This window comes from Hemiscyllium ocellatum, chromosome 1, assembly GCF_020745735.1.
Source record: "Hemiscyllium ocellatum isolate sHemOce1 chromosome 1, sHemOce1.pat.X.cur, whole genome shotgun sequence".
NCBI lineage: Eukaryota > Metazoa > Chordata > Chondrichthyes > Orectolobiformes > Hemiscylliidae > Hemiscyllium > Hemiscyllium ocellatum.
This window is the reverse complement of record NC_083401.1, coordinates 37,134,767-37,159,945: the sequence shown is the minus strand read 5'-3', so window position 1 is coordinate 37,159,945 and position 25,179 is coordinate 37,134,767. Positions and strand designations below refer to the sequence as shown.

At 42.1% G+C, this 25,179-nt stretch overlaps 1 protein-coding gene across 3 annotated transcripts in view; it reads left to right on the top strand.

Moving 5' to 3' along the window:
* The window catches only part of si:dkey-21a6.5 (sushi, von Willebrand factor type A, EGF and pentraxin domain-containing protein 1), a 47,159-nt gene extending 33,225 nt beyond the window's left edge, over positions 1-13,934 (top strand). For all 3 annotated transcript variants that reach the window (XM_060828791.1, XM_060828771.1, XM_060828781.1), the window contains 4 exons: positions 1,056-1,144; positions 3,952-4,064; positions 6,593-6,749; positions 11,835-13,934. In XM_060828791.1, coding sequence (XP_060684774.1) covers positions 1,056-1,144; positions 3,952-4,064; positions 6,593-6,749; positions 11,835-12,001 — 526 coding nt within the window. In that variant the 3' untranslated portion in view covers positions 12,002-13,934. The remainder of the gene's footprint in view (positions 1-1,055; positions 1,145-3,951; positions 4,065-6,592; positions 6,750-11,834) is intronic.
* The last annotated feature ends 11,245 nt before the right edge of the window (positions 13,935-25,179 follow it).

The following is a 25,179-nucleotide window of genomic DNA, read 5'->3' as shown; positions in this document are numbered from 1 at the left end:
GTTCATCGGATTACTTCCCACGATGGTGGGGCTGTCCTTGCGCAAACTGAGTCTGTGTTCTTTAGAGCTCAGAAGACGGAGAGGTGATCTTGTTGAAACTTGCAAAATATGTAAAGGGATAGATGGAATATATGCAAGAAAGGTGTCTGCCCTAGCTAGGGAGTCTAGAACCAGGGGCACAATTGCTAAATTGGAGGGGATGTCACTTGGGTCCAGGATTAGGTTTCTTTTCCCTCAGTTGACTGTGAATTTTGGAATTCTGTACCATCGAGGGCTGTGTATTTAAGTGAGCGATTAACAGATTTCTGATTACCAGTGGCATACAGGGCTATGGTGATGGGATGGGTAAAAGATATTTAAGTGTTTAATCAGCCATGATTGAGCTTGCCCTACCACTCATAATACACTGGGCTGAATGGCCTGCTCCCATATTTGGATGTCCCCCAAATATTAGCCTGGTTTCTGGATCACTCGATCTGTGACCATGTGACCACTGTGCTACCGTGTCCCCTAATGGCACTTGAGAAGCATCAGAACACCTCACTGTTCCCGTTTGTGAGCTGCCTCAATGTGCTGAAGAGAGTTGACTGAAATTCTCGGCTACACTTACAGATCTTTGTGAGCTTGCCACATCTTGCTGTGGTTTTTTCCAGGCTCCAACCACCTTCCAATCTTTGAAACAGCTGCTTCTTGGCTTTCCTTCCAGCTCCCTTTTGACTCTGCATGATTTTGATAAAGCCAGATAGATTACCTTTATCTCCTGCAACCCTCCTGTTTTGATTATGCTTTTATCTTAATTGACCTAACCCCTGTTCTTCACCACTCCCCTTTGCTTTGCTCTATCTACTATTAAAGCCAGCTGAGGCACGATCCACGTGAGAGATAATATCGAAATGTGAATAGTATTGTAGGCCAAGATTCCACTTCTTTTTATTCCACTAATCTGACTCTGCAGAGTCAACTGTGCCTACATTGTTTAACTCTGTAGGTGCTGTCCTTTTGTGATTGAAGCCTAATGCTAGGTTAGAGTGTGTAAAATGTTCTTTTCTTTTCAGCTCAACTCAATGCAACAAGTGTACGAAGTGCCCTGGTGGAGAGGAAGCCCTGACGACTGCAGCAACCGAGTGCACACCATGTCGACCAGGTATAGGCAGAGTATATGGTGAGACAGAAAGTTAGAGTTGGTCATTCAACCCTTCAAGCCTTCTTCCATCATTGGTTGACCAGTCCCCTGGTTGTGCTTTCTCCCCATGAACTTTGATCCCCTCAGCATTAAGAACTATATCTAACACATTCTTGAAAACATTCAATGTTTTGGCCTCAACTGCTTTCTGTGACAGAGAATTCCACAGACTCAACACTCTCTCTGGGTGAAGATATTTCTCCTCAATGTAGTTGTAAATAGCCTACTGTATATCTTTTAGACTATGATGCCTGGTTCTAGACTTCCTAGTCATTTGGGAACATCTTTCCTGGGTTTACCCTGGAGGGGGAGGTGCAGCAATTGAGCACCTTTTGGGGGAAATTCAATAAGGAGGTTAGGTGTGGGGAGAGAGGTGATAGGGGAAGTGGGATACAGATAAAAGCCGCCCCAGTCACAAAAAGCCATTGAACTACTCTAATCCCATTTTCCACCACTTGGCCTTGGCATTGCAAGTAGTAATTGTTAAGAGGTTTTCTGTCCCTATCACCCTTTGGGTGAAAAGGGTTTTTTTCCTCCCATTTCCTGTAAGCCCTCTGTCCTTACCTTTTAAAACAGTGTCGTCGTCCTTGATCCCTTCATTAAGGGGGAAAACATCTGTCCATGTACCTCATAATTTTATATGTCTCAGTTGTGTCCCCCTCAGTCTCCTCTGTTCTAAGAAAAACAACCCCAGTGTCTCCAATAATTTCATCATAAAATCCTCCAGCCCAGGCAACAGCCTAGTACATCTCCTCTGCACTCTCACCAGTGCAATCACCTTCCTCCTATCATAAGGATAATGTTTATACAATTCTTGTATAACTCACTGCTCTTAAAAGTGATTAGATTGCTTAGTGTGGAAACAGGCCCTTCACCCCAACAAGTCCACACTGACCCACCGAAGCGCAACCCACCCAGACCCATTCCCCTACACTTACCCCCTCACCTAACACTACAGGCAATTTAGCATGGCCAATTCACCTGACCTGCACATTTTTGGACTGTGGGAGGAAACCCACACAGACACGGGGAGAATGTGCATACTCCACACAGAGAGTCGCCTGACTGGCGGGAATTGAACCCGGGTCTCTGATGCTGTGAGGCAACAGTGCTAACCACTGTGTCACCATGCCACCCACATTGCTGCTCTACTAATGGCAAGTATCCCATATGCTACCTTAACCACTTTTTTTTTTCTTTACCTATCCTACTACTTTAAGTGATCAGTCGAAATGGAACTCAGGTTCCTCTCATCCTGATGCTTTAGGTTTGAACAATAGAGTTTTTTTTTCCAATGATGCAAATAACTCTGGTTAAGAGCTTTTAATATCATCCAGGAATCCTGTCATTAGGCCTATTCTTCTGGTTTTGTTTAATTTCATTCGTGTGGGTTACTGTGCTGAGGTTGTGTTAACGGGTCTCATTTAGTTTCTCTGAGAAGCTGACGGTGAGCCTTCTCCCTGAACTAATGCAATTCCTGTTGCATTTGGCTCTGGGTCGTGCTCATATACAATTTATTTCTGTTCTTCCAAACGTAGACAGATGCAACTACCACAATGTTCCATACAACAGGGTCCAGGAGCTGTGAAATCTAGTCTGCTCATGTCTTTGTACAGCAGCAAAACAAGGTGGCAGTATATAAAATGCTGTTGATGCAAAACTGTATCCCTGCTAAAACAAAATGTTCTGTTTTTCTTCTTAGGGCAGCGTTTATTGCATTTATCATCCAGGCAAATGGAGTAATCCAGGACATTCCTGACTTGCATGTGGAGATGTTGAGAGTTTGGCGAGGCAGGTGGATTACTCCAGGGTTCCTAGTCTCATTTACTTTTGTAGCTATTCTACTTAACTTTCGAGTCCAGATGTGTTTCAGACCTATGATAGCTTCAGGATGTTGATAGTGGGGGATACAGTGTTGGTAATACTATTGAACATCAAGGTGCCATGGTTAGGATTGTCTTTTGTTAGAGATAGTTATTGTCTAGTACTTGTGTGGTTAAAATGTTACTTGTCATATATCACCCAATCCTGAATGTTAACCAGGTCTTGCTGAAACGAGGAATGTTTCAGCATCTGAGGAATTGCAAATGGTGCTGAACATTGTAATTGTCAGTGACCCTCTGTACCCCTGACTTTGTGATGGAAGGAAGGTCACTGAAGCATCTGCAGATGTTTGGGCCTAGGATGCTACCCTGAGGAAGTCCCACCTGCCTCAGTTGTGTCACAACATGTCAGAATGGTTTGTTTAAAATGGTCTAACCTGAGGAGCTCCTGCAACGGTGTCTTGAGATTGAGGCTATTGATCTAATCATTGATCTAATGGTTTCAATTGAAGGACTAACTCAATTGGCTCAATTAAGGGCAGTGTTCTCTGGAGCTGCAATATTGGTGGACATGTGACCAACTTTTACCTGAGCTGAGTCTACTGCTTTACAGGGATGGAGGGGGGAGGTTCCTGAAGCAGACTGTGGGCTCCAATTTTTTCCCCTTCCAAGCTGGCAACAGGAAGTATGAAGGATATTTATGACCACTTAACACCTCCCATGTCATCTCTGGCAGTACTAATAACCTGGTTGGCATCAGCTAACTCTTCACACAGCAGAAATCTATCTGATGATTGTACTGGGCTATATTTGTGTACTGTGCCATGTAGTGTATTTACAAATTGAACAGCATAGGTATTGAGCAGGTGGGTTTATATAGGAATTTGGCATCTATGCAAGTAAGAGGTAATTGATGGATTCATTGGCTCTTTTTTGTTTTTGCAGGAATGTACAAGCAGCCAGAAGATTTACTTTGCAAGATGTGTAAGACTGGGTACTACCAGACAATGGTTGGACAGGAGAGTTGTGACCTGTGTCCTGAGCAGCATTATTGCCCCGTGAGTATTCCTAGTTTGGAACAGTACTATGTGTGTTTGTTACAACATTGCCTGAAGCAGCCAATTGCACTAGCATCAAGGCCATGATCATCCAAAGCAAACTCTTCGGTGCCAGCCACATGCCTGAGTTCCAATTGCCAAACCAAATGATCTTCACCCAACTCAAGGAAGCACTCCAAAACCTCCATCCAGGACTATGCAGCTCCCCACTTGGTGGGCACCACATCCGCAAGCATTGACACCTAGTAGTAAGCAGTGTGTACCGTCGGCAAGACGCACTTTGGAAATTCATCAAAGATCCTCTGGGATCACCTTCCAAACCCACAATCATTTTCATCTAGAAGGATAATGGCAGCAGATACATGGGAACGTCACCACCTTCAAGTTCCTTTCCGAGCCACTCACCACCCTGACTTGGAAATATATCGTTGTTCCTTCACTGTCGCTGAATCAAAATCCTGGAATTCCCTCCTTAATGCCATTGTGGGTCTACCTATAGCACATGGACTGCAGTGGTTCAAGAAGGCAGCTCATCACCAGCTTCTCAAGGGCAATTAAGGATGGGCAATAAACGCTGGTCAGCCAGCCATGCCTATGTCCCACAAGCAAATTTAAAAGGAGGACAACTGAAGTATTACAGAGGATCCCTGAAGGCTTCCCTCTGGAAATGTAGTATAGATGTCAGTACTTGAGAGATTCTTGTTTAGAAGAAGCTGACTTGGTGGAAGATGCACAATTCTTCAAGAACACCCATCAAGAGTATGTATGAAATTTAGCAGTGGAGAAGGGTATGGCAATGATGATAAAGCTAAGGACCACCTCCACCTCCTGGATATACCTGCCAAATGTGTGGTTAGAGATGTGGCTCTGGGATCGGGATCATCAGCAACACAAGGACTCTCAGAGCCTATGCCCAGTGACCCAGAATTTCCTGGGTGTCATGATTTGGAGATGTCGGTGTTGGACTGGGGTGTACAAAGTTTAAAAATCACACAACACCAAGCTATAGTCCAACAGGTTTAATTGGAAGCACACTAGCTTTCGGAGCGACAATCACCTGATGAAGGAGCATCGCTCCGAAAGCTAGTGTGCTTCCAATTAAACCTGTTGGACTATAACCTGGTGTTGTGTGATTTTAACTTTCCTGCGTGTGTAATCGTACACATCAGTGAGTGAATACCGACAATGACAACACCATCGGCATGCACGAGGAGGGAAATAATTTCACGAACACCTGCCTCCTACCCTTAAAAGTAAACCTTCCAAAATTTACAGTTGATTCTGTTTTCAGAATTGTGTAGAGTCAGCTATGAATCAGACAGCACAAACTCGTCCATGCTGACCAAGTTTCCTAAACTGAACTAATCCCGTTTCCCTACGTTTGGCCCATATTCTCTAAATCTTTCAGATTAGATTACTTAGTGTGGAAACAGGCCCTTCGGCCCAACAAGTCCACACCGACCCGCTGAAGCGCAACCCACTCATACCCCTACATTTACCCCTTCTCTCTCACTAGGGCAATTTAGCATGGCCAATTCACCTGATCTGCACACCTTTGGACTGTGGGAGGAAACCGGAGTACCTGGAGGAAACCCACGCAGACACAGGGAGAATGTGCAAACTCCACACAGTCGCCTGAGCGAGAATTGAACCCGGGTCTCTGGCGCTGCTAACCACTGTGTCACCGTGCCGCCCATCACATACCTGTCCGAGTATCTTTTTTAAATGTTGTAATTGTATCCACCTCAACCACTTCCTCTGGCAGCTCATTCTGTATACAGAGGAACCTTTATTATCCAGCATTTGATTATCCAAATTTTGAATTATCCAAACAAGATCACAAGGACCTGATGCTTGGCTAACTGTTATCTGAACATTTCGATTATCCGAACAAAATACTCCTTGCCCGTGTCATTCAGATAATCAAAGTTTCTTTGTAAACACCTGACCTCTGTGATTTGCTTGTGTTGGTCCAGGTGGGATAACTGCTACTTTTAGAAATCTCAATCTCATGGTTAATGGTAAATGTTATCTGGCACTTTGACTCACCAAGGCTGGGATGTCCTCTCCTGGGTTTTGATTATATTGTTTAGTTGTATGTTGCTTGTGGTTTGCTTTTCACATGTTAATCTTAGCAATCTGTTAAACCACAGTAGTTCCTACATGATTTACAGGAGTCAACTTGCTGTCAATGGTAGGAACAATGATTGCTTTATAGTTTGTTACATGGAAAAACTGGATGTGAAGAATCTGAGCGCTGTTAGTATTTTCATAAAGGCTCCAATATTAAAGAGTCTTCGTAATTTGACCAGTGTAAATACACAGCAGCTTAGTTAATATTTCTGAAGTGTGGTGAGGTACATTTTAGGTGAAGAACTACCAGAATTTGCAATGTTTTGTCTTTACCTTTTTTTAGTGTCATTTGTTTCATGGTTTTACTGGGTTTCTAGTGATTGAGCATTGAAGTTGATTCTAAGCTGAAATGTGGCCGTTAGGATGTACAAATTACATGACTTCTGTTTTCCCAGAGTCCAGATGTTGCTCCAATCCAGTGTCCAGATGATGCATTTTGCCCACCTGGAAGTACTGCGCCTCAGTACTGCATGGAAACATTTTTCCGGAAATCGGGAGATCACTGTGTGCTGACACCGTTGACCATCTTCCTGCTTGTGTTCCTTTCGTTAAGTGAGTAGACAGCATCAAGTATTTCTTTTCCATTCCTGAAAGTGGTTCAGGTACAGCTAACTAACACACATAAGACTTGGTGTCCAACTCTAACTGCTCAATATCTCAAAAGTTGTCCAACATCCTGTCTTTGAAATAGATGAAGGAAAAATCTCATTATTCAATGCACATCATTGCGTGTTCCAAATATGTTTGTAATGCTTATGGTGAGTGATGGAAATAATGATTGGAATTCTACCAAGGCGACCCCCAATAAGATTCTTAACTTTTTAAATAGGTGGAATCTGATAATTGGAGAGCTGGACAGTGTTTAATCCAATAGCAGTGTTGTATCAATGCTCCGTAATCTAGCAGTGCAGGGTGCTTAGAGTTTTCCCAAATGTAATTGTATTGGGATATCCCCTCTAACCTGGTCGGGTTTGTACTCTGTGGTACGTAACACATGGATCAAAATATGTTGAGAAGGGCATTTGGTGTTTTGACTGGGTGAGAAAGTATTAAATCCCTGAATCTGTGTTTATGTTTCTGAGATGTGTATGGCCTGGACTTTGCAGTTAGTGGTGAAACGGCAGTGCTCTTTGCTGCTCTCTGAACACTGTTCAATGATACAGGTCTCTCTGGTGTAAACTTCTGTGTGGATAGAATTAAGGAACTAGCAAAGAAAAGAAACCTTGACTGGGAGTTATGTACAGGTCCCTCGCAGTCATCAGGGTATGGGACACAAGATAGGGAAGGCGCTATTACAATAATCAAGGGGGACTTCAATAAGCAGGTGGACTGGGAAAATCAGGTTTGTTGTAGATCTCAAAAGGAATTATTACAATATCTATAAGATGATGGTTTTTGGGGCAGTTTGGTGGTAGGGATCGTTAGGCGACAGGCAATTCTGGATTTGGTGATGTGTAATGGGGCAGGCTTGATTAGGCACCTTTAGGTGAAGGAACCACGTTGTGATGGAATTTACCCTGCAATTTGAGCTTGAATCTGATGTAACTATATTACAATTTGAGTAAAGGTAACAGACATGAGGAACGTGTTGATTGGAAGAAAAAGGAAGATGGTGAAGCAACAACAGCAGGTGCTTCTGGGGGTAATTCGGAAGGCACCACAGAGATTGATCCTAAGGAAGAAGAAGCATACTAGGGGGAGGGCGAAGCAACCGTGGCTAATGAGGGAAGGCAGCGACAGCACAAAAGCAAAGGAGAAGATGCTGGGAAAGTTAAAAGGTCTGAAGGTGGTTAAATCAGCTGCAATGGATGGGGTATGCTCTGAGGGAGAAGCTGAGGAGATAACATGGTTGCACTGCTGCCTCACATCATTAGGGACCTGGCTTTGATTCCACCCTTGGGTGACTGCCTGTGTGGAGTTTGCACATTCTCCCTGTGTCTGCATGGGTTTCCTTTGGGTGCTCTAGTTTCCTCCCACATTCCAAACATGCAGTTTCGTGGATTAGCCATGCTAAATTGCCTTTTGTGTCCAGGGATGTGCAGGCTATTGGATTAGCCATGGTAAACGCAGGGATACGGGGATAGGGTGGGGGGGGGTGGGTGGAATCTGGGTGGGATGCTGTTTGGAGTGTCACTTAGACATGGTGGCTTCTTTCACTATAGGGATTCTATGATTCTGTTCTGAGATTGTAGAGGCATTGGTGGCAATCTTTCAGGAATCACTGGAGTCTGAGAGGGTCCCAGAGGAGTTGAGAATGAACATTCCTGTTTAAGAAGGGAGGAAGGTAGAAAACAGGAAATCATAAGCTGGTTAGGCTGACCTTGGTTGCTGTTAACATTTTAGAGGCCATTATTAAGGATGAGAGTACTCGGAAGAGCATAGTAAAATAGGGTTGAGTCAGCATGGCTTCGTCAGGGGACCTCATGCCTGACCAATCTGTTAGAATTCTTTGAGGAGATAATGAGAAAGTTAGATAAAGGAGAACCAGTGGAAGTGATCTATTTTGATTTCCAGATTGCCTTTGAGGTACTGCACAGGAGGCTGCTAAATAAGGTAACAGCCCATTGTGTTAGGGGCAAGGTACTGGCATGGGAAGAGGATTAGCTGACCGGCATTTTTTTTTCAGGATGACAGCCGGTGACTAGTGGAGTTCCACAGGGGTCATTGTTGGGACCACAAATACTGACGCTATATATAAACGATCTGGGTGAAAGAACTGAGGGCATTGTCGCAATATTTGCTGATGACACAAAGATAGGTGGAGAAAGAGTTAGTGTTGAGGAAGCAGGAGGACTTGCACAGTCTGGGAAAGTGGGCAAAGAAATGGCAGTTGGAATACAATGTGGGAAAGCTTGTGTTGCACTTTGGTAGGAAGAATAGACTATTTTCTAAACTGGAAAAGGCTTTGGAAATCTGAAGCACAAAGGGACTGAGGTGTCATGGTTCTGGATTCTTTTCAGGTTAACATACAGGTTCATTTGGCAGTTAGGAAGGTAAATGCAATGTTAGTATTCATTTCAAAAGGACTAGAATGCAAGAGCAGAGATATACTAATGAGGCTATACAATGTTCTGGTCAGACTGCATTTGGAATATTGAGAGTAATTTGCGCTGTGCATCTGAGGAAAGATACGCTGCCTCTGGAAGAGGTCTAGAGGATGTTTATCCAAGAATTATCCTGTGGATAAAGGGCTTGTCACATAAGGAGCAGTTTGAGGTCTCTGGGCTTGTAGTATATGGAGTTTAAAAGGATGAGGGGGAATTTGATAGAAATTTACTGAATACTGAGCTGCCTAGAGAGTAGATATGGAGATGATGTTTCCACTAGTAGGAGGACTCAAGGGCACAGACTCGGCAAAGAGACAACCCTTTGAACGGAGGTGAAGGTAAATTTCTTCAGCCAGAGAGTGGTTTAGGTAGAGATAGATTTGTTGATTGTTAAGGGAATCAAAGGGTATAGGGAGAAGGCAGGAGAATGGGTTTGAAAAACATATTAGCCATGATTGAATGGTGGGCTGAATAGCCTAATTCTGCCCCCATATCTTATAGTTTGTAGAATCATAGAATCCCCACAGTGTGGAAGCAGGCTATTTGGCCCATCGAGTCCCCACCGACCACCTAGAAGAACATCCACTGACCTACTCTATCCCTGTCACCCTGCATATCCCATGTCTAATCCACGTAACCTGCACATCCCTGGATACAGTGGGCACTTTAGCATGGGCAATCTACTTAACCTATGGACTGTGGGAGGAAACCAGAGCCCCTGCAGAAAATCCAAACACTGGGAGAATTTGCAGACTCCACACGGACAGTCGCCTGAGGCTGGAATTGAAACTGGGTCCTTGGCACTGAGAGGCAGCAGGGTTAACCACTGAGCTGCTGTGCTGCCCCTCTGTGCTGAGTACAAACTCCGTATACTCAGTTCCAAATCTATAATACATTTACTCAACCACAAATTATCTGGTTAAACAGATTAGAAAGTTCTCTGATTTCAACCAGTGTTGGCCTTTGTAATGGAAGTAATGAATTTACGGTTGGATTTTCTGTACTTTTAAGGGTGTTGAATTTGAGAATTAGGTTGTATGGTCTTTATGGTGTGAATTTCAACTTTTCTGATTTTGTTAATTGAGAAGCAGTAAACAGATTATCTTTCTTCTTGCTAATCATGTTTCTGCAGAGATTGAGTAAGGATTGAAACTTTTGCACTCAATTTGAGCTCAAATACTGTAACAGAGTATGCCAATAAACTCAGAACCTCATCTACTATATCTGTTGCTTTCTGTGGTCCCCTCTACGTTGGGGAGACAGGATGCCAACTTGTGGAACGTTTCAGAGAACATCTCTGGGACACGTGCACCAAACAACCCCACCTCCCAGTGGTCAACCACTTCAGTCCCCCCACCCACTCCGTCAAGGGTATGAAGTCCTGGACCACCTCCAATGTCAAATCCAATGACTGGAGGAATGAATGTCTCATCTTCTGCCTTGGGTCTGTCCAACTACACGGTATCGGCATCAATTTTCACCAGTTTCCTCATCTCCCCTTCTTCCACCTCATCCCAGATCCAGACCCTCCAACTCGGCACCGCCCCCTTGAATTGTCCTTTCTGTCCACCTATCAGCTCCACACTCTGTTCTGATCGATCACCATCAACCCTCACCTACATCTATCTATTGTCTTCCCACCTACCTTCCCACCCCTACCCATTTATTTGATCTCTGTCCTGATGAAAGGTCCTGACCAGAAATGTTGATTTTCCTGCTCCTCCAATATTGCTGTGCTGTTCTAGCTCCACATTGTATCGACTCGGACTTCCAGCATCTGCAGTCCTTACTATTTCTAAGTCACACATTTCTCCATATCGAATTCCAAACACCACCGTTTTGCTCACTCACTTAATTTTGTCTGATGTCCCTTTTGTATCTTCCTGTTTCACGCAACTTGTCAACAGCAAACTTGGCGATTATAAATTTCGTCTTCCAGCAAGTCATTGATTTCTGGTGAAAATTTGAGGCCTTGGGGACAGATCCCTGTGGAGAAACACCTGCCATTTTTCACTAGGCTCCGTGGCTGTGTGTAAATTCAGTATAGATTTCGAATTATCTAGCTAAACAGACTAGAAAGTTTGTCGATTTCATCCAGTACTGGCCTATGCCATATAAGTGAGGAATGGAAGTACTGTAATGAATTTACAGTTGGATTTTGGACCCCTGTGTTTAAGAGTGTCGAGTTTATGAGAATTGGATGAGTTTTTTTTAGAATTATCAATGACCCTTGTTCGAGTGAGATAGTGAAGGTTGACCTTGGCTTCACGTTTGCTGGGGTCAGCAATGTGAGGTATTTAAGTCCGAATGGCAGAAGAGTTGGAATCATTGATTTTTATACCTGATTTGCTCCGCGCCAGATATTTCCTAAATACCTCAAAGAGATTGTGCAGTAACATTTCTATTTTGCGAAAAAAATCAATCTTAAAAAGAGTGAACTATAAATTGTTAAGTTGTATTTACTTACAAGAAACACTATTGAAACAACAGTGTTGAATTTCTTTCCATAGAAATTACATAAACCTTGTATGTATTACTAGCTGCGATCCTGTATATTTCTGTTTTTCATCAATTTCATGTTTTTTTTCAGTTATTTTGCTGATTACTGTAATAATAATTTTTCGTCGCAAGAAGAAAGTCCGACAGGTAGATCCTGTGCGCTCCCCATTACTGAGGAAAGAGCCATTCTCTGGTCAGGAGCCTCATCCACCTTACGGAATCACGTGGGATAGAGAACCAGTATATGCAGGATGGTAACAACGGCTTTGTGGGTCTTCTGGTACCAGGAATAGGCTCATAACTAGTACATGAGGTAGAATTTTCTCCTCTTTTTCAACAAGAGAAATTAATGCTCCTCCAGAGATGCTGCATCTCTGCTGGCCTTCAGTCTTGTGGAACCGCACATTCCTCTGACTCATTGCAAGGCTTTGATGCATTCTGGATCACGAGCAACTTTTTGTTGTTCATTGCCTATTGACACCTGCCGCATTTTATTGTTTCTGTCATGGTCTATAAGGTTTACTGGTGAAGAAGTACTGCCAGTGCAGTCTGACAACTAGACTGTTTTGTATCCTTCCCCAGTGCCATCCAGAAACTAAGATGAAGCACCATTGTATTAAATGGAGTTGAACCCCTGGTACCAATTGTGTGGAAAACTGGCTTTCTGGTTGAAAATTGTGTCAGCAGGTTGTTTCCAAGTATTCATCATCATGTTTGCTGAAGAAATTACATCCTGAACTGCGTAAAATTCACTTGTTTTTGAACTTAACATTTTGAGACAAAATTCAAGATGAATAGTATTAACAACTTGTAATTTGCACTAATTTTTTCAAAAATGCATGTGTTTTACATAATAGAATTTTCTGTTTGAATAGAAACCATTTACTGACAAACTATTATACACTTTAACTATTTTTCAAGTAGTTCCTGTTCAAAAGTACTTCATTTTTATTTCAGAAGGTGGAATGACTGCTACTTATTGAACTTCCACTTTATTTCAATGCAGTTTGACAGTTCTTCTAAGATAGTTACTGAATCACATATATAGCTGTGGTATGGATTGCGATACGGAAGCGAAAGTGTGGAAGATCATTTTAGATTTTATATTTGGAACCATCATTGTCCAGGTTATGTATTTTCCCCTGGTAAACTGGATTTTAAATTTTGTCTTGTAAAACATTTTATGTACAATATTGTTAACGTGGAATGGTTAAATGTATATTTGTAGATTAAGATTGTGGTTAACGTATATTGAAAAGCGGTTGTAATAACTTGTATAGATGAGTGAGAACAGTGTTCTTTTGCTTGTTCCATGAATAGTTTTTCAAGTATGGAAGGGACTAGTCAACAGCAAACATACAGTTCTTTTGTTATTGATGTGAAGTGCCTGGGTTACCCTCATTCCATCTTTAGTTGATGTCCACTTATTTTGTGAAAAGTTTGGGCTGCAGACAAACAATTAAAAGATAACACTGGATCCAGATATAATGTAGAGTGAGGTTCGACATTCAGGCTGGTGTCTGCTGAGAATGTGAGAAATTGTAGATGCACCACCAGAATTGGATGTGGTAAACCTTTTTGAGTTAATAGTAACTTGGCAGGCACTGAATGGACTTCATTGGCAAAAGCAGGTGAGCCGAATTTCTTTCTTTTGAACAGAATCTCTTCTTTTGCTCCATCCCTCCCCACACCAACCTAATTGCCCTTAAACACACACACTCTTCAAATCTTGTGGTACACAATTTATTCTGTCTGATTTTTGTTAACACAAAACACTGAACTCAATGTATTATTTGTATTGTTTATCTTCTAGGACATTAAAATTTTTTAATGGTTTGCCATCTGTATGTTTTGGGAGGAGAGATTTGAGTTTGCTATTTTGTAATCTCCGTATGAGAAGATGAAATTAACAGCAGCAAAGATCCTGGTGTTTCTGGGGGTGTTTGCATGTTTAGCTGAACTCGCACAATCAAATTCTCAATGCCTCAAGTAACATTAGCACTGTTTATACACCTTTTTTATTTAAAATGAGATCGAAATGTGGAAGCGATGGTTCTCTAACTTTGATTTTTAAATGTCTACTGTCTGTAGTGCTGACTCTTCACTAAAATGTGCCTTCAATCCTGTGTTTAAAGAGCTTGTTGATTTGAAATGTAATGAATTTTAGAAATGAATGCTGTGCAACCAAAATTAAAAGGACTTTAAACAATTTCCCAAGCTGTTTAGAAGTGTCTGAGTGTGGTTTGTGTGTGCAAGATGTCCAGGTGGATGGGGTGTGTTGGAGGTGGGAGGAATTTTCCTCAGAGGATGGGTGGGAGCCCTGATTGAAAAAGCGAGCCCAGATGCTGAGTCAGCAGAAGGAAATGTTCAATGTCACATTAATTGAATTTGACCACCCCATGCTGGTCTGTTACCTGCCCACAATCTCTACATTTCCAACTGCCGCCAGGACATTGACTGCCCCAACTTGTCCACCCTCCGTGCCCCCACTCCAACTTCTCACCAACATAACGCGCAGCCCCCCATGCCCACTGCTCCAACCCCAACATCCCCATCAAACCTGCAGACGAGGGAGTAGGGGAGCGCAGTGATAGTTTGGTGCACCGACCTCTACACTGCTGAAGCCACATGCCAACTCGCGGGCACCTCCTCCTATTGCCCCCTCGACCACGACCTCACCTCCCATCAATTCCTGATGAAGGGCTTATGTCTGAAATGCTGATTCTCCTGCTCCTCGGATGTTGCCTGACCTGTGCTTTTCCAGCACTACACTCTTCACTGTAATCTCCAGCATCTGCAGTCCTCACTTTCACCTTGAGGTGGATTGGGTATGGTGAAGATGCTGAAAATCAACAATGCGTGAGACTTAATTATTATTAGGCCACTTGGAGAACGGGGGACACTTCTGGATGAAACATTTGGGTGTAGGTGTGGTCATCTGGAAGTTTAGTATCCAGCTGCAGGTGGTCTGTGTGCTGTAGGTAGACCCATGATGCTGTTAGGAAGGAGTTTCAGGCTTTTGACCCAGCAACACTAAAGAAATGGTAATGTATTTCTATGATATGATATTTCAATTTTCACCACGTGTGGCTTTGAGGAGAACTTGCAAATGATGTTCCCAATGGTTTGGCCTTGAACTTGTGGATGGTAGTGGTCATGGGTTTGGAAGGTGCTGTTGGCCTTGGAGAGTTGCTGCAGTGTATCTTATTGATTGTACACACTGCTCCGACTAAATTAGTGGGGAATGGGACTGAATGTTGCAGGTAATCGAATGGGTGCCAATCAATGCCTTTGTCCCACTTGTGCACCCAGCATATTTATATGGCTGGTTCTGTTCAGTTTCTGGTCAATGGTAACCCTGTTGGATGCCGAAAGTGGGGAGCCTACCAGAAAGAAGGCAAATCTAGATCTGGTGTTGTGCAATGAACCAGATTTGATCAGGGACCTCATTAAAGGAGCCATTAGGAGGTAGTGACCATAAACTTTAATCTGCAATTTGAGAGGGAGAAGAGAGAATTGGAAGTGTCAGTATTGCAGTTAAACAAAGGGAACTGTGGAGCTATGAGGGAGGAGCTGTCCAAAGTTCAATGGTTCAATACCCTCGCAGGACGGCAATAGGACAACAATGGCAGGTATTTCTGGATACAATGCAGAAGGTGCAAGATCAGTTCATTCCAAAGAGGAAGAAAGATCCTAATGGGAGGCAAGGGTGGCCATGGCTGACTAGGGAAGTTAAGGACTGTATAAAGATAAGAGAAGTAGTGTAACATATCAAAGATGAGCGGGAAGCCGGAGGGCTGGGAAACGTTTAAACAGCAACAGAGGACAACTACAAAGGCAATACACAGAGAAAAAGTGAGGTACAAAGGCAAACTGATCTAAAATATAAAGGAAGATAGTAAGTGAAAAGGAAAAAAAGGTTAAAACTAAAATTGGGCCTTTGAACACAGAAACGGGTGAATTTATTATGGGGAACAAGGAAATGGAAGTTGAATAGGTACTCTGCTTGTGTCTTCCCCAGTGAAGATAGATCCAATCTCCCAGATGCAATAGTGGCTGAAGGCCCTAGGATAGCGGATGAACTGAAGTGAATTTATGTTAGGCAGGAAATGGTGTTTATAGACTGTTATGTCTGAAGGCTGATAAGTCCCCGGGACCTGATGGTCTACATCCCAGGGGTACTTAAGGAGGTGGCTCTAGAAATCGTGGATGCATTGGTAATCATTTTCCAATGTTCTATAGATTCAGGATCAGTTCCTGTGGATTGGAGGGTGGATAATGTTGTCCCACTTTTCAAAAAGGGAGGGAAGAGAGAAAACCGGGAATTATAGACAGGTTAGCCTGACGTCAGTGGTGGGAAAACTGCTGGAGTAAATTATAAAGGATGAAATTACAACTCATTTGGAGAGCAGTAACAGGATAGATCAGAGTCAGCATGAATTTATGAAGGGGAAATCGTGCTTGAATAATCTAGAATTTTTTGAGGATGGAACTATGAAGATGGACGAGGGAGAGCCAATGGTTGTAGTGTAACTGGACTTTGATAAAGTCCCACATAGGAGATTATTGAGCAGAATTAGGGCACAAGGTATTGGGGGCAAAATACTGACTTGGATTGAAAATTGGCTGGCTGACAGGGAGCAAAGAGGAGTGATAAATTGGTCCCTTTTGGAATGGCAAGCAGTGACCAGTGGGATACCACAAGGTTCAATGCTGGGACTGCAGCTGTTTACAATATACATTGATGTTCTATATGAAGTCATTAAAAATATTATCAAATTTGCTGATGACACAAAGCTGGGTGGCAGGGTGAAATGTGAGGAGGATATTATGAGAATACAGGGTGACCTGGAGAGGCTGGGCGAGTGGACAGATGCATGGCAGATGCAGTTTAATGCGGATAAATGTGCGGTTATCCACTTTGGCAAGAACAGGAAGGCAGATTACTACCTAAATGGAGTCAAATTAGGTAAAGGGGCAGTATAATGAGATCTAGGTGTTCTTGTACACTAGTCAATGAAAGCAAGCAGGCAGGTACAGCAGGCAGTGAAGAAAGGTAATGGCATGCTGGCCTTCATAACGAGAGGGATTGAGTATAGGAGCAAAGAGGTCCTTCTACAGCTGTACAGGACCCTGGTGAGACTGCACCTGGAGTATTGAGTGCAGGTTTGGTCTCCAAATTTGAGGAAGGACATTCAGGCTATTGAGGGTGTGCAGCGTAGGTTCATGAGGTCAATTCCCAGAATGGTGGAACTGTCATATGTTGAAAGATTGGAGTGACTGGGCTTGTATATGCTTGAGTTTAGAAGGTTGAGAAGGGATTTGATTGAAATGTATAAGATTATTAAAAGATTGGACACTCTGGAGGCATGAAGCATATCTACGTTGATGGGTGAGTCCAGAACCAAAGGACCCTTTAAAAATAAGGGGTAGGCCATTTAGAACAGAGTGCATGAAGAAGTTTCTCCTCGAGTGGTGGATATATGGAATGGTCTGCCCAAAAGGCACTGGAGGCAGAGTCTCTGGATACTTTCGAGAAAGAGATGGATAGAGCTCCTAAAGATAGTGGAATCAAGGGTTATGGAGATAAGGCAGGAACGGGATACTGATTGTGGATGATCAGCCATGATCATAATGAATGGTGGTGCTGGCTCGAACAGCTGAATGGCCTATTCTTGCACCTATTGTCTACAGTGCAAACTTTTGAAACTTTCAAAACAATTAGATATACCAAAAAATTCAAATTTCAAAACCAGCCAGCTGTCGAATCTTCTCTTTGTATCTTCCTCAGTCATCATTTCCTCTTCTTAGGGTTTTCTGTTTCACAGGTCATTGATAAATAAAGGTACCTTTAAGGGAGCTATTCTACATGCAATCTGCATATATTAGTGGCTTGGCAGTACTCCTCCAACTGTTCAATTTTCCCCAGTCTTATACCCCAAAGCAGTGGATCATTTCATTTGTTTAATATTGCCAAACTATCAAATTCAAACTTGATTGGAGTTTAGTATCTTGGGACATAATTTAAAGTGACAGAATTTGAATTTGTTTTTGTCTCCTAGCAACCCAGGTACTGGACAAAATGTTAAATTGTAAATTCTCCAGCACTCTGTGTGCTTGCTAAATCCTTCAACTCTCTTAAAGGTACAGTATACCTCTACACTTTCATAATCCCTCTCCCCCCCCCCCCCCCCCCCCCCGCAAGAATAAAATGAACCATCATAATGAAAAGAAGGCTTCATTTTTTATCTATTCTTAAAAAAAATTACTCTAACATACAAATAACTTCAATCTAAGTTCACCTCAATTTCTTCCTATGCACATAACACTGGATAAATACAAAACTCATCTAAACTTTCAGTTAAATCCACGATAATGTATCTGTGATTACATCCTTATGACCTACTACATGTACGATTTTTAAATTAAAATTTTGTAACAGAAGACTCCAATGAAATAGTCTCATTCTTGTCTTTAATGCATTCTAAGAATATAAAAGGATTGTGATCTGTGTACACAATTGTCTCCGACACATTGTTCGTGACATACACATTAAAATGTTGTAAGGCCAGTACCAAACTCAATAGTTCTTTTTTAATTGTGGAATATTTCCTCTGGTGGATGTTGAGTTTCTTTTGAAAAGTAACCAACTGATAGTTCAAGCTCCAACTCCTATGTCACTAGCATCGATGGTGACTTTACAAGGTTTAAGAAGTTTTGGTGTAGCTAAAACCAGTTTAGTGGTTAATATGGCTTTCAAATGATTGAATGCTCCTGGCATGGCTCTGTCCACCAAAGCTTTGTGTTCTTCTTCAGCAGATCGGTTAACAGTGCCACTACACTGCTGAAGTTTGGAACAAACTTCTGATAGAATCTGCTGAGTCCTAAGAATCGAAGTACCTCTTTCTTTGAGGTTGGTCCTGGAAATTCCTCAATGACCTTTTGTATTTGTGTTCCATGGGGTCAATATTCCATGACCAATGTTATGTCTCAAGAATGTCACCTTGCAAATTCAGTTTTTTTTATTACCAGTTTTGCTTCTCATAGTCATTCAAAGAGCTTTGCCAACTGTACCATTGATCTTTCCAGGACTTACTAAAGATCACTACTTCATCCAAATAGCCTGCACAGTTTGCTTACAAACACCTTTTCCAGTGCCATTCTGAAACTACCGACTCTGTAATTTACTGTGTCCCACTCCATTACAATGAAAACACCTGAGGCCTTTCACCTCCATCCCACTCTCTTGGGCTTCTTTTTTAACCAGTGGTAAATGCTTACCATTGTTCTTGACTCTTTTTGTAGTGTAGGATCTCTCCTTCTCCCAACTTCTATTCCTTACAGGATGAAATTCTGGCTGGAAGCTTGTCTTATGCACCAACATGTATTCATCTGCTAAATCTGTAGTCCTTCTCACTTCCTGAACTTTCTGTTCCTCCACATGAATTCTTACCATCTCTGGAAGTGAGTCTTTAAACTCCTCCAGCAGAATAATCTCTCGTAGAGCCTCAAAGGTCTTATTTATTTTTAAAGTCTGCATCTATCCATCAAAATGACTATGTTTAATTCTTTTGAACTCAACATAAGTCTGACCTGGTTCCTTCTTTATTTTCTGAACCAATGCCTATATGCTTCTGGTACCAATTCATAAGCACTTAAAATAGCCTGTTTTAAACTTTCATAATCTCTTGACTCCTCATCTGACAGCGCAGCAAATACCTCACTAACTCTGCCTACCAGTTTAATCTGAACTAGCATTGCCCATAAATCCTCAGACCACTCCATCTGCCTCGCCAATTTTTCAAATGAAATAAAGAAGGCTTCAACATCTTTCTCATCAAAATGTGGAAGAATTATATATTTGTATATATCACTACCTTCTCTTTTAATCTTCCTGTTAACTTTTGCTGACTAAGTCATACCTTCTAAGATCAAATGCTCTCTTTTTGCTCAGCTAAAATCTTCTTTTTCCTCTCTGTCTCTCTGTCTCTCTCCTCAGCTAAGAACCTTCTCTCTTACTTTCCTGTCTCTCTCTCTTTGTTTATCTTCTAACTCCATTTTCCTCCGTTGTAATTTAAGTATTTCTACCTCTACTGCACTTGTCAATTTCTCTGATACACCTAAGTGTTCAAGTAATTCCCTTACAATTTCTGCTTTACTTTTGTCGTTGGTTAAACCCAAATCTAACTTCTTTCCTAATTCTAAATGTATGGCCTTTTTCTTTTCTTCTAAACTTTGAGAATCATCTTCAAACCCCAGAACCTCTTAAACAATTTTAAGAGCCATTTCTCTCACTTTTGATTTATTCAGCCACAAGTTGCTGAAATTAAATAAATTGCCTCATCCACATTTTATTTAAAGATCTAGGACACTAACCTGCAAGTCTTTAAATCTACTGGGCTTTATAGTACCCCACATCTATTCAAATCTGTCTAAACCTGTTTAATTTCAGACGAAAGCCCCCACCTGTTTTGACATGGGTAAAACCCTCTGCTAATTTAAACCAGCTACACAGAAAAAGTTCACCTTGTGCTGTAATCGGCTAAATTCGAGGCGAAGAACTATCCCAATGTTCACTGTTTAAAGTAAATACCTACAACTCTTTTCTCTAACCTTTTTACTTTCCTTGTGTAGTACTGGTTGGATAAAGCCCCTAATTAAGATTTACCAAAAACTTCAAATTTCAAACCAGCCACTATCAAATCTTCACTTTTGTTTCTTCCTCACTCTTCTTCATAGGGTTTCTGATTCACAGGTCATTGATGGATAAAGGCACCTTTTTAAGAGAGCTATTGTGTGAGCAGTTTGCAGATGTTGGTGGCTTGGCAGTTCTCCTCCAATTGTTCAATTTTCCCCGGTCTTACACCCCAAAGCATTGGATCGTTTCATTTGTTTTGATATTGTCAAAATATTAAATTCAAACATGACTGGAGTTTAGTATCTTGGGGTATAATTTTAAACTGGCCAAATTTGAATTTGTTTTTGTCTCATAGCAATACCTGTGTTGCTAACTGTTGGACCAAATGTTACATTGTAAATTCGCCAGCACTCTGTGTGTTTGCTAAGTCCTTTAAGAGAGTCAAAGGTACAGTACACATCTACACCTTCATAACAAAGGCCATTCAGTGCATCATGCTTGGACTGTACAGAACATTGTAACTTGATGCCAATTTCTTCCTCCCACCCACAATAACCTTGCGCAATGTAACTTTTTCTATCCAACATTCCCACTCTGACCTGACGGTAGAGGGAAGGTCATTCTTGAAGATTGTTGGGCCCAGGCCACTAGCCTGAGGAACCTGGGCTGTTTTAGCACTGTGGTAATCTCCCTAACTCTGAGGAAAGGGAGCAAGGTTCATGTTCCACCTCCTCCAGAGGTGTTGAAGCAGCTCTCAATAGGTTGTTTAGAAAATAACGGCCCTGAGGTATCCCTTCAGAGTTAGTCTATGGCTGAGATGGTTGATTTTCTTTTTCAGTAACCACAATCATCATCTTTTAAGCACATTATGGCTACAGTCAGTGGACCGCTTTATTCCAAATCCCATAACATCTGGTTTTGCTAGGACTTTGATGTAAAAGGTATCCTTGCATCCTCTCTGGAGTTTGGCTGCGTTTGCTCACAGCTGTAATGAGGGCTGGAGCTGAATGGCCCTGGCAGAACCTAAATAGATTAAGTGCTACTTGACCAATGTCACCACCAGTCCTGTCATTATTTTTGCTGGTTCTTGATCCAGAATAGACTTGAGAATAGGCAATTGATTGGGTTGGATATTTTTTTGTGGACAAGAAATACTTGGAGACTTTTTCTTATCAGCCACTGTCACTCCTCAAAAAATAATTACTTTTTTTCCATGACTTGCTTTCCATATAATTTTAGACTTCCTGATTTGGTCTGTTCCTGTTTTTCAGGCTGAACTTTGAAGCTAGAACTCATCATTAGATGTTGAATTCATCTTTTTCAGTTCCTCTAATTTAAAATGATATTCACCAGGTACATATTCAAGTTCTGTAAAAATACCTTTCTAGGAACTGTTTAGATGGCAATGGTTTAGTGGCTCGTAAAAAGCTGTAAATCCCTCCTGGCATGTGTCGGGTTACCTGTCCAGGCTTTACACTTCAGCTGAGATGGGTGCATTTTGCCAATCAGCTATCCTACATTAATCTAATCTAGTCCTATTTGCCAGCATTTAGACCATATCCCTCTAAACCCTTTTTATTCATATACCCATCCAGATTAGATTAGATTCTTACAGTGTGGAAACAGGCCCTTTGGCCTAACAAGTCCACACCGAAGCAGACCCATTCCCCTACGTTAACCCTTTTACCTAACACTATGGGCAATTTAGCATGGCCGATTCACCTAACCTGCACACATTTTTGGACTGTGGGAGGAAACCGGAGCACCCGGAGGAAACCCACACAGACGCGGGGAGAATGTGCAAACTCCACACAGTAGGCTGAGGTGGGAATTGAATTTGGGTCTCTATGGCGCTGAGAGGCAGCAGTGCTAACCACTGTGCTGCCGTGTAAATGTAATTTAAATGTAATTATTTTGGAAACAATCCTTTTTGTCCAATATGTTTATTTGGCTTGGAATGCTTCAACAGAATTTGAAGTCTCGTTTGTTTATTACTATGCTCTAGCTGAGGGCCCTCATGTGGTGCAATGTAATGTCCTTGAACTGGACCTCCCGGTCCAAGGGTAAGTCCTACATGCTCCGGAGGTGTGTAATAACTTCTCTGAACAGGTTGATTAGAAAAATATCTTGAATAAAAAGAAAACGCTCTAGCTAATGACTGACAACCTTGGTGTTTTTTGAGAGGTTCTCTTCTCTGTAAAGACCAGCTTTCACAGCAGGATTGCTTATTTTGAAGAGAATCATATGTGAGATAATCTTTTAGTGATTCAAACTCTCAGGATTCAGCGAGATATGTCAGTGCCATCACAAGCTGATCAATGGTCCTTCCCTCCTTTTTTAACAACATTCATGAATAACATTTAGATGGGGTTAAAAATACATTTATGTGCTTTTAAGGTCTTTCAGTCTGAATTCTTTGTTCTTTTGTGAAGTTCAGAGTGCAACACAGTCTTGTAGCTTTGGGTGGATACAATATGGGTTACATGATGAAGTGGGTCACTATTCTCATTTTCTCTGTCTTTTCCAATTCCAAAAATGATGAAAGGTGTCACCAGTTGTGCTAGCAATTAGCATTTAGTCAACAGTAACGTGCTGACTCTGTCCTGGAAATAATTCCACTTCCGTAGCAGAGTGAGTGAAATTCCTCAACGATTCTGACTAGAATTCAGCATTTCAAAGTTGCACACCACGGTGTTAATTCATTTTTTCTTTGTTGTTTGCAATAGTTGGCTCCCAATGCTGTAATTTACTAAATCTCTTAGCAGGTGGAAGTGTGAAAATAAAGTGTTTAGTGGCTGGCACAAATAACATGAAAAAAATGTTCGGGTTGAGGTCATGTGCCTATGCTAAGCTAGCCAAGACACTATGTACAAACAAGGTGATACCGAAGGCACACCAGATTCTGAAGGGGAATTAATATAATAAATACTGAAGTAATTGTCGTTCTGGCTGGACCATTCAATATAACAGCGGAGTGTGAGGATGAAGGATAATCTTTGTTTTACTTTGCTTGTGGCATGTGCGTGTCGCTGGCTGAGCCAAGATTTATTGCCTGTCCATAGTTGACCTTGAGAAGGTGAGGGATGAGCTATCACCTTGAACTGCTGTATTCCATGTGCTGTAGGTAAAATCCCTTTGGGAGGGATTCTAGGATTTTGACCCAGCAACACTGAAGGAGTGGCAATATATTTCCAAGTCAGGATGGTGAGTGGCTTGGAGGAGAACTTGCAGGTGATAGTGTTCCCATGTATCTACTACCCTTGTCCTTCTAGATAGAAGTGGTCACTGGTTTGGAAGGTGCTGTCTGAGGATCTTTGAGTTGTTACTTAGTATCAGCAATGTGTACTGAGTGTCACAGTGGTGGAAGGAGTGGATGTGGTGCCAATCAAGCAGACTGCTTTGTCCTGGATAGTGTCAAGCTTTTCTGTTGTTGGAGCTGCACTCATCCAGGCACATGGGGAATATTCCACAACACTCCTGACTTGGGCCTTGTAGATAGACAGGCTTTGGGGAGTCTTGTTGGGATGGTGATGTCACATGTCACTCCAAACCTATGCATTGTCCAGATCTTATCACACTTGAACATGGACTGCTTCAGTATCTGAGGAATCACAAATGGTTTCAACAACTGTGCAATCATCAGCAAACATCTCCATTTCTGATCTTATGAAGGAGGACAGGTCATTGAAGCAGTTGAAGATAGTTGGGACTAGGACACTACCCAGAGGAACTCCTGCGGAGATGTCCTGGAACTGAGATGACTGGCCTTCAACAACCACAACCACTTGCCTTTGTCAAATATGACTTCAACCAGCAGCGAGTTTGTCCCCTGATACACATTGAATTCAATGTTGCTTGGGCTCCTTGATGCCACATTCAGTTAAATGCGGCCTTGATGTCAAAGGCAGTCACTCTCATCTCATCTCTGAAATTCTACTCTTTGTTCACATTTGAACCAAGGCTGTAATGAGGTCAGGAGCTAAGTGCCCTGGTGGGACCCAAACAGGGTCTCACTAAGCAGGTTGTTGCTGAGCAGATGCTGCTTGATGATACTGTTGGTGACACCTTCCATCACTTTACTGATGATCGAGATTAGACTGATTGGGCAGTAATTGGCTGGGTTGGATTTTTCTTACTTTTTGTGTATGGGATATACCTGGGCAATTTTCCACGTTGTTGGGTAAATGTCAGTGTTGTAACTGTACTGGAATAGTTTGGCTAGGGGAATGGCAAGTTCTGGAGTACGAGTCGTCAATAATATTGCCAGGATGTTGTCAGGTTCCATTGCAGTATCCAGTGTCTCCAACCATTTCTTGATATCATGGAGTGAACTGAATTAGCTGAAGGCTTTAAGGCCAGGGACTAGGAGGCCAAGATGGGTCACCCACCCGGCACTTCTGGCTGAAGATTGCTACAAATTTGCATCTTTTGAATTGATGTGCTGGATTCTTCCATCAGTGTAGATGAGGATATTTGTGGAGCTGTCCAGTGAATTGTTTAAGGATCTACCACCATTCTTGACTTGCAGAACTTAGATCTGATCTGTTGGTTGTGGGATCGCTTAGCTCTGTCTATTACTTGCTATTTATGATATTTGGCATGCAAGTAGTCCTGTTTGGTGGTTGCAACAGATTGACACCTCCCTTTTCAGGTACGCCTGGTGCTGCTCCTGGCGTCCCTTCCTGCACACTGTATTGAAGCAGAATTGATGTTAATGGTTGAGTGGGGAATATGCTGGGCTATGAGACTGCAGATTTTGTTGGAATATGATTCTGCTGTTGAGGGCCCATAGTGTTAT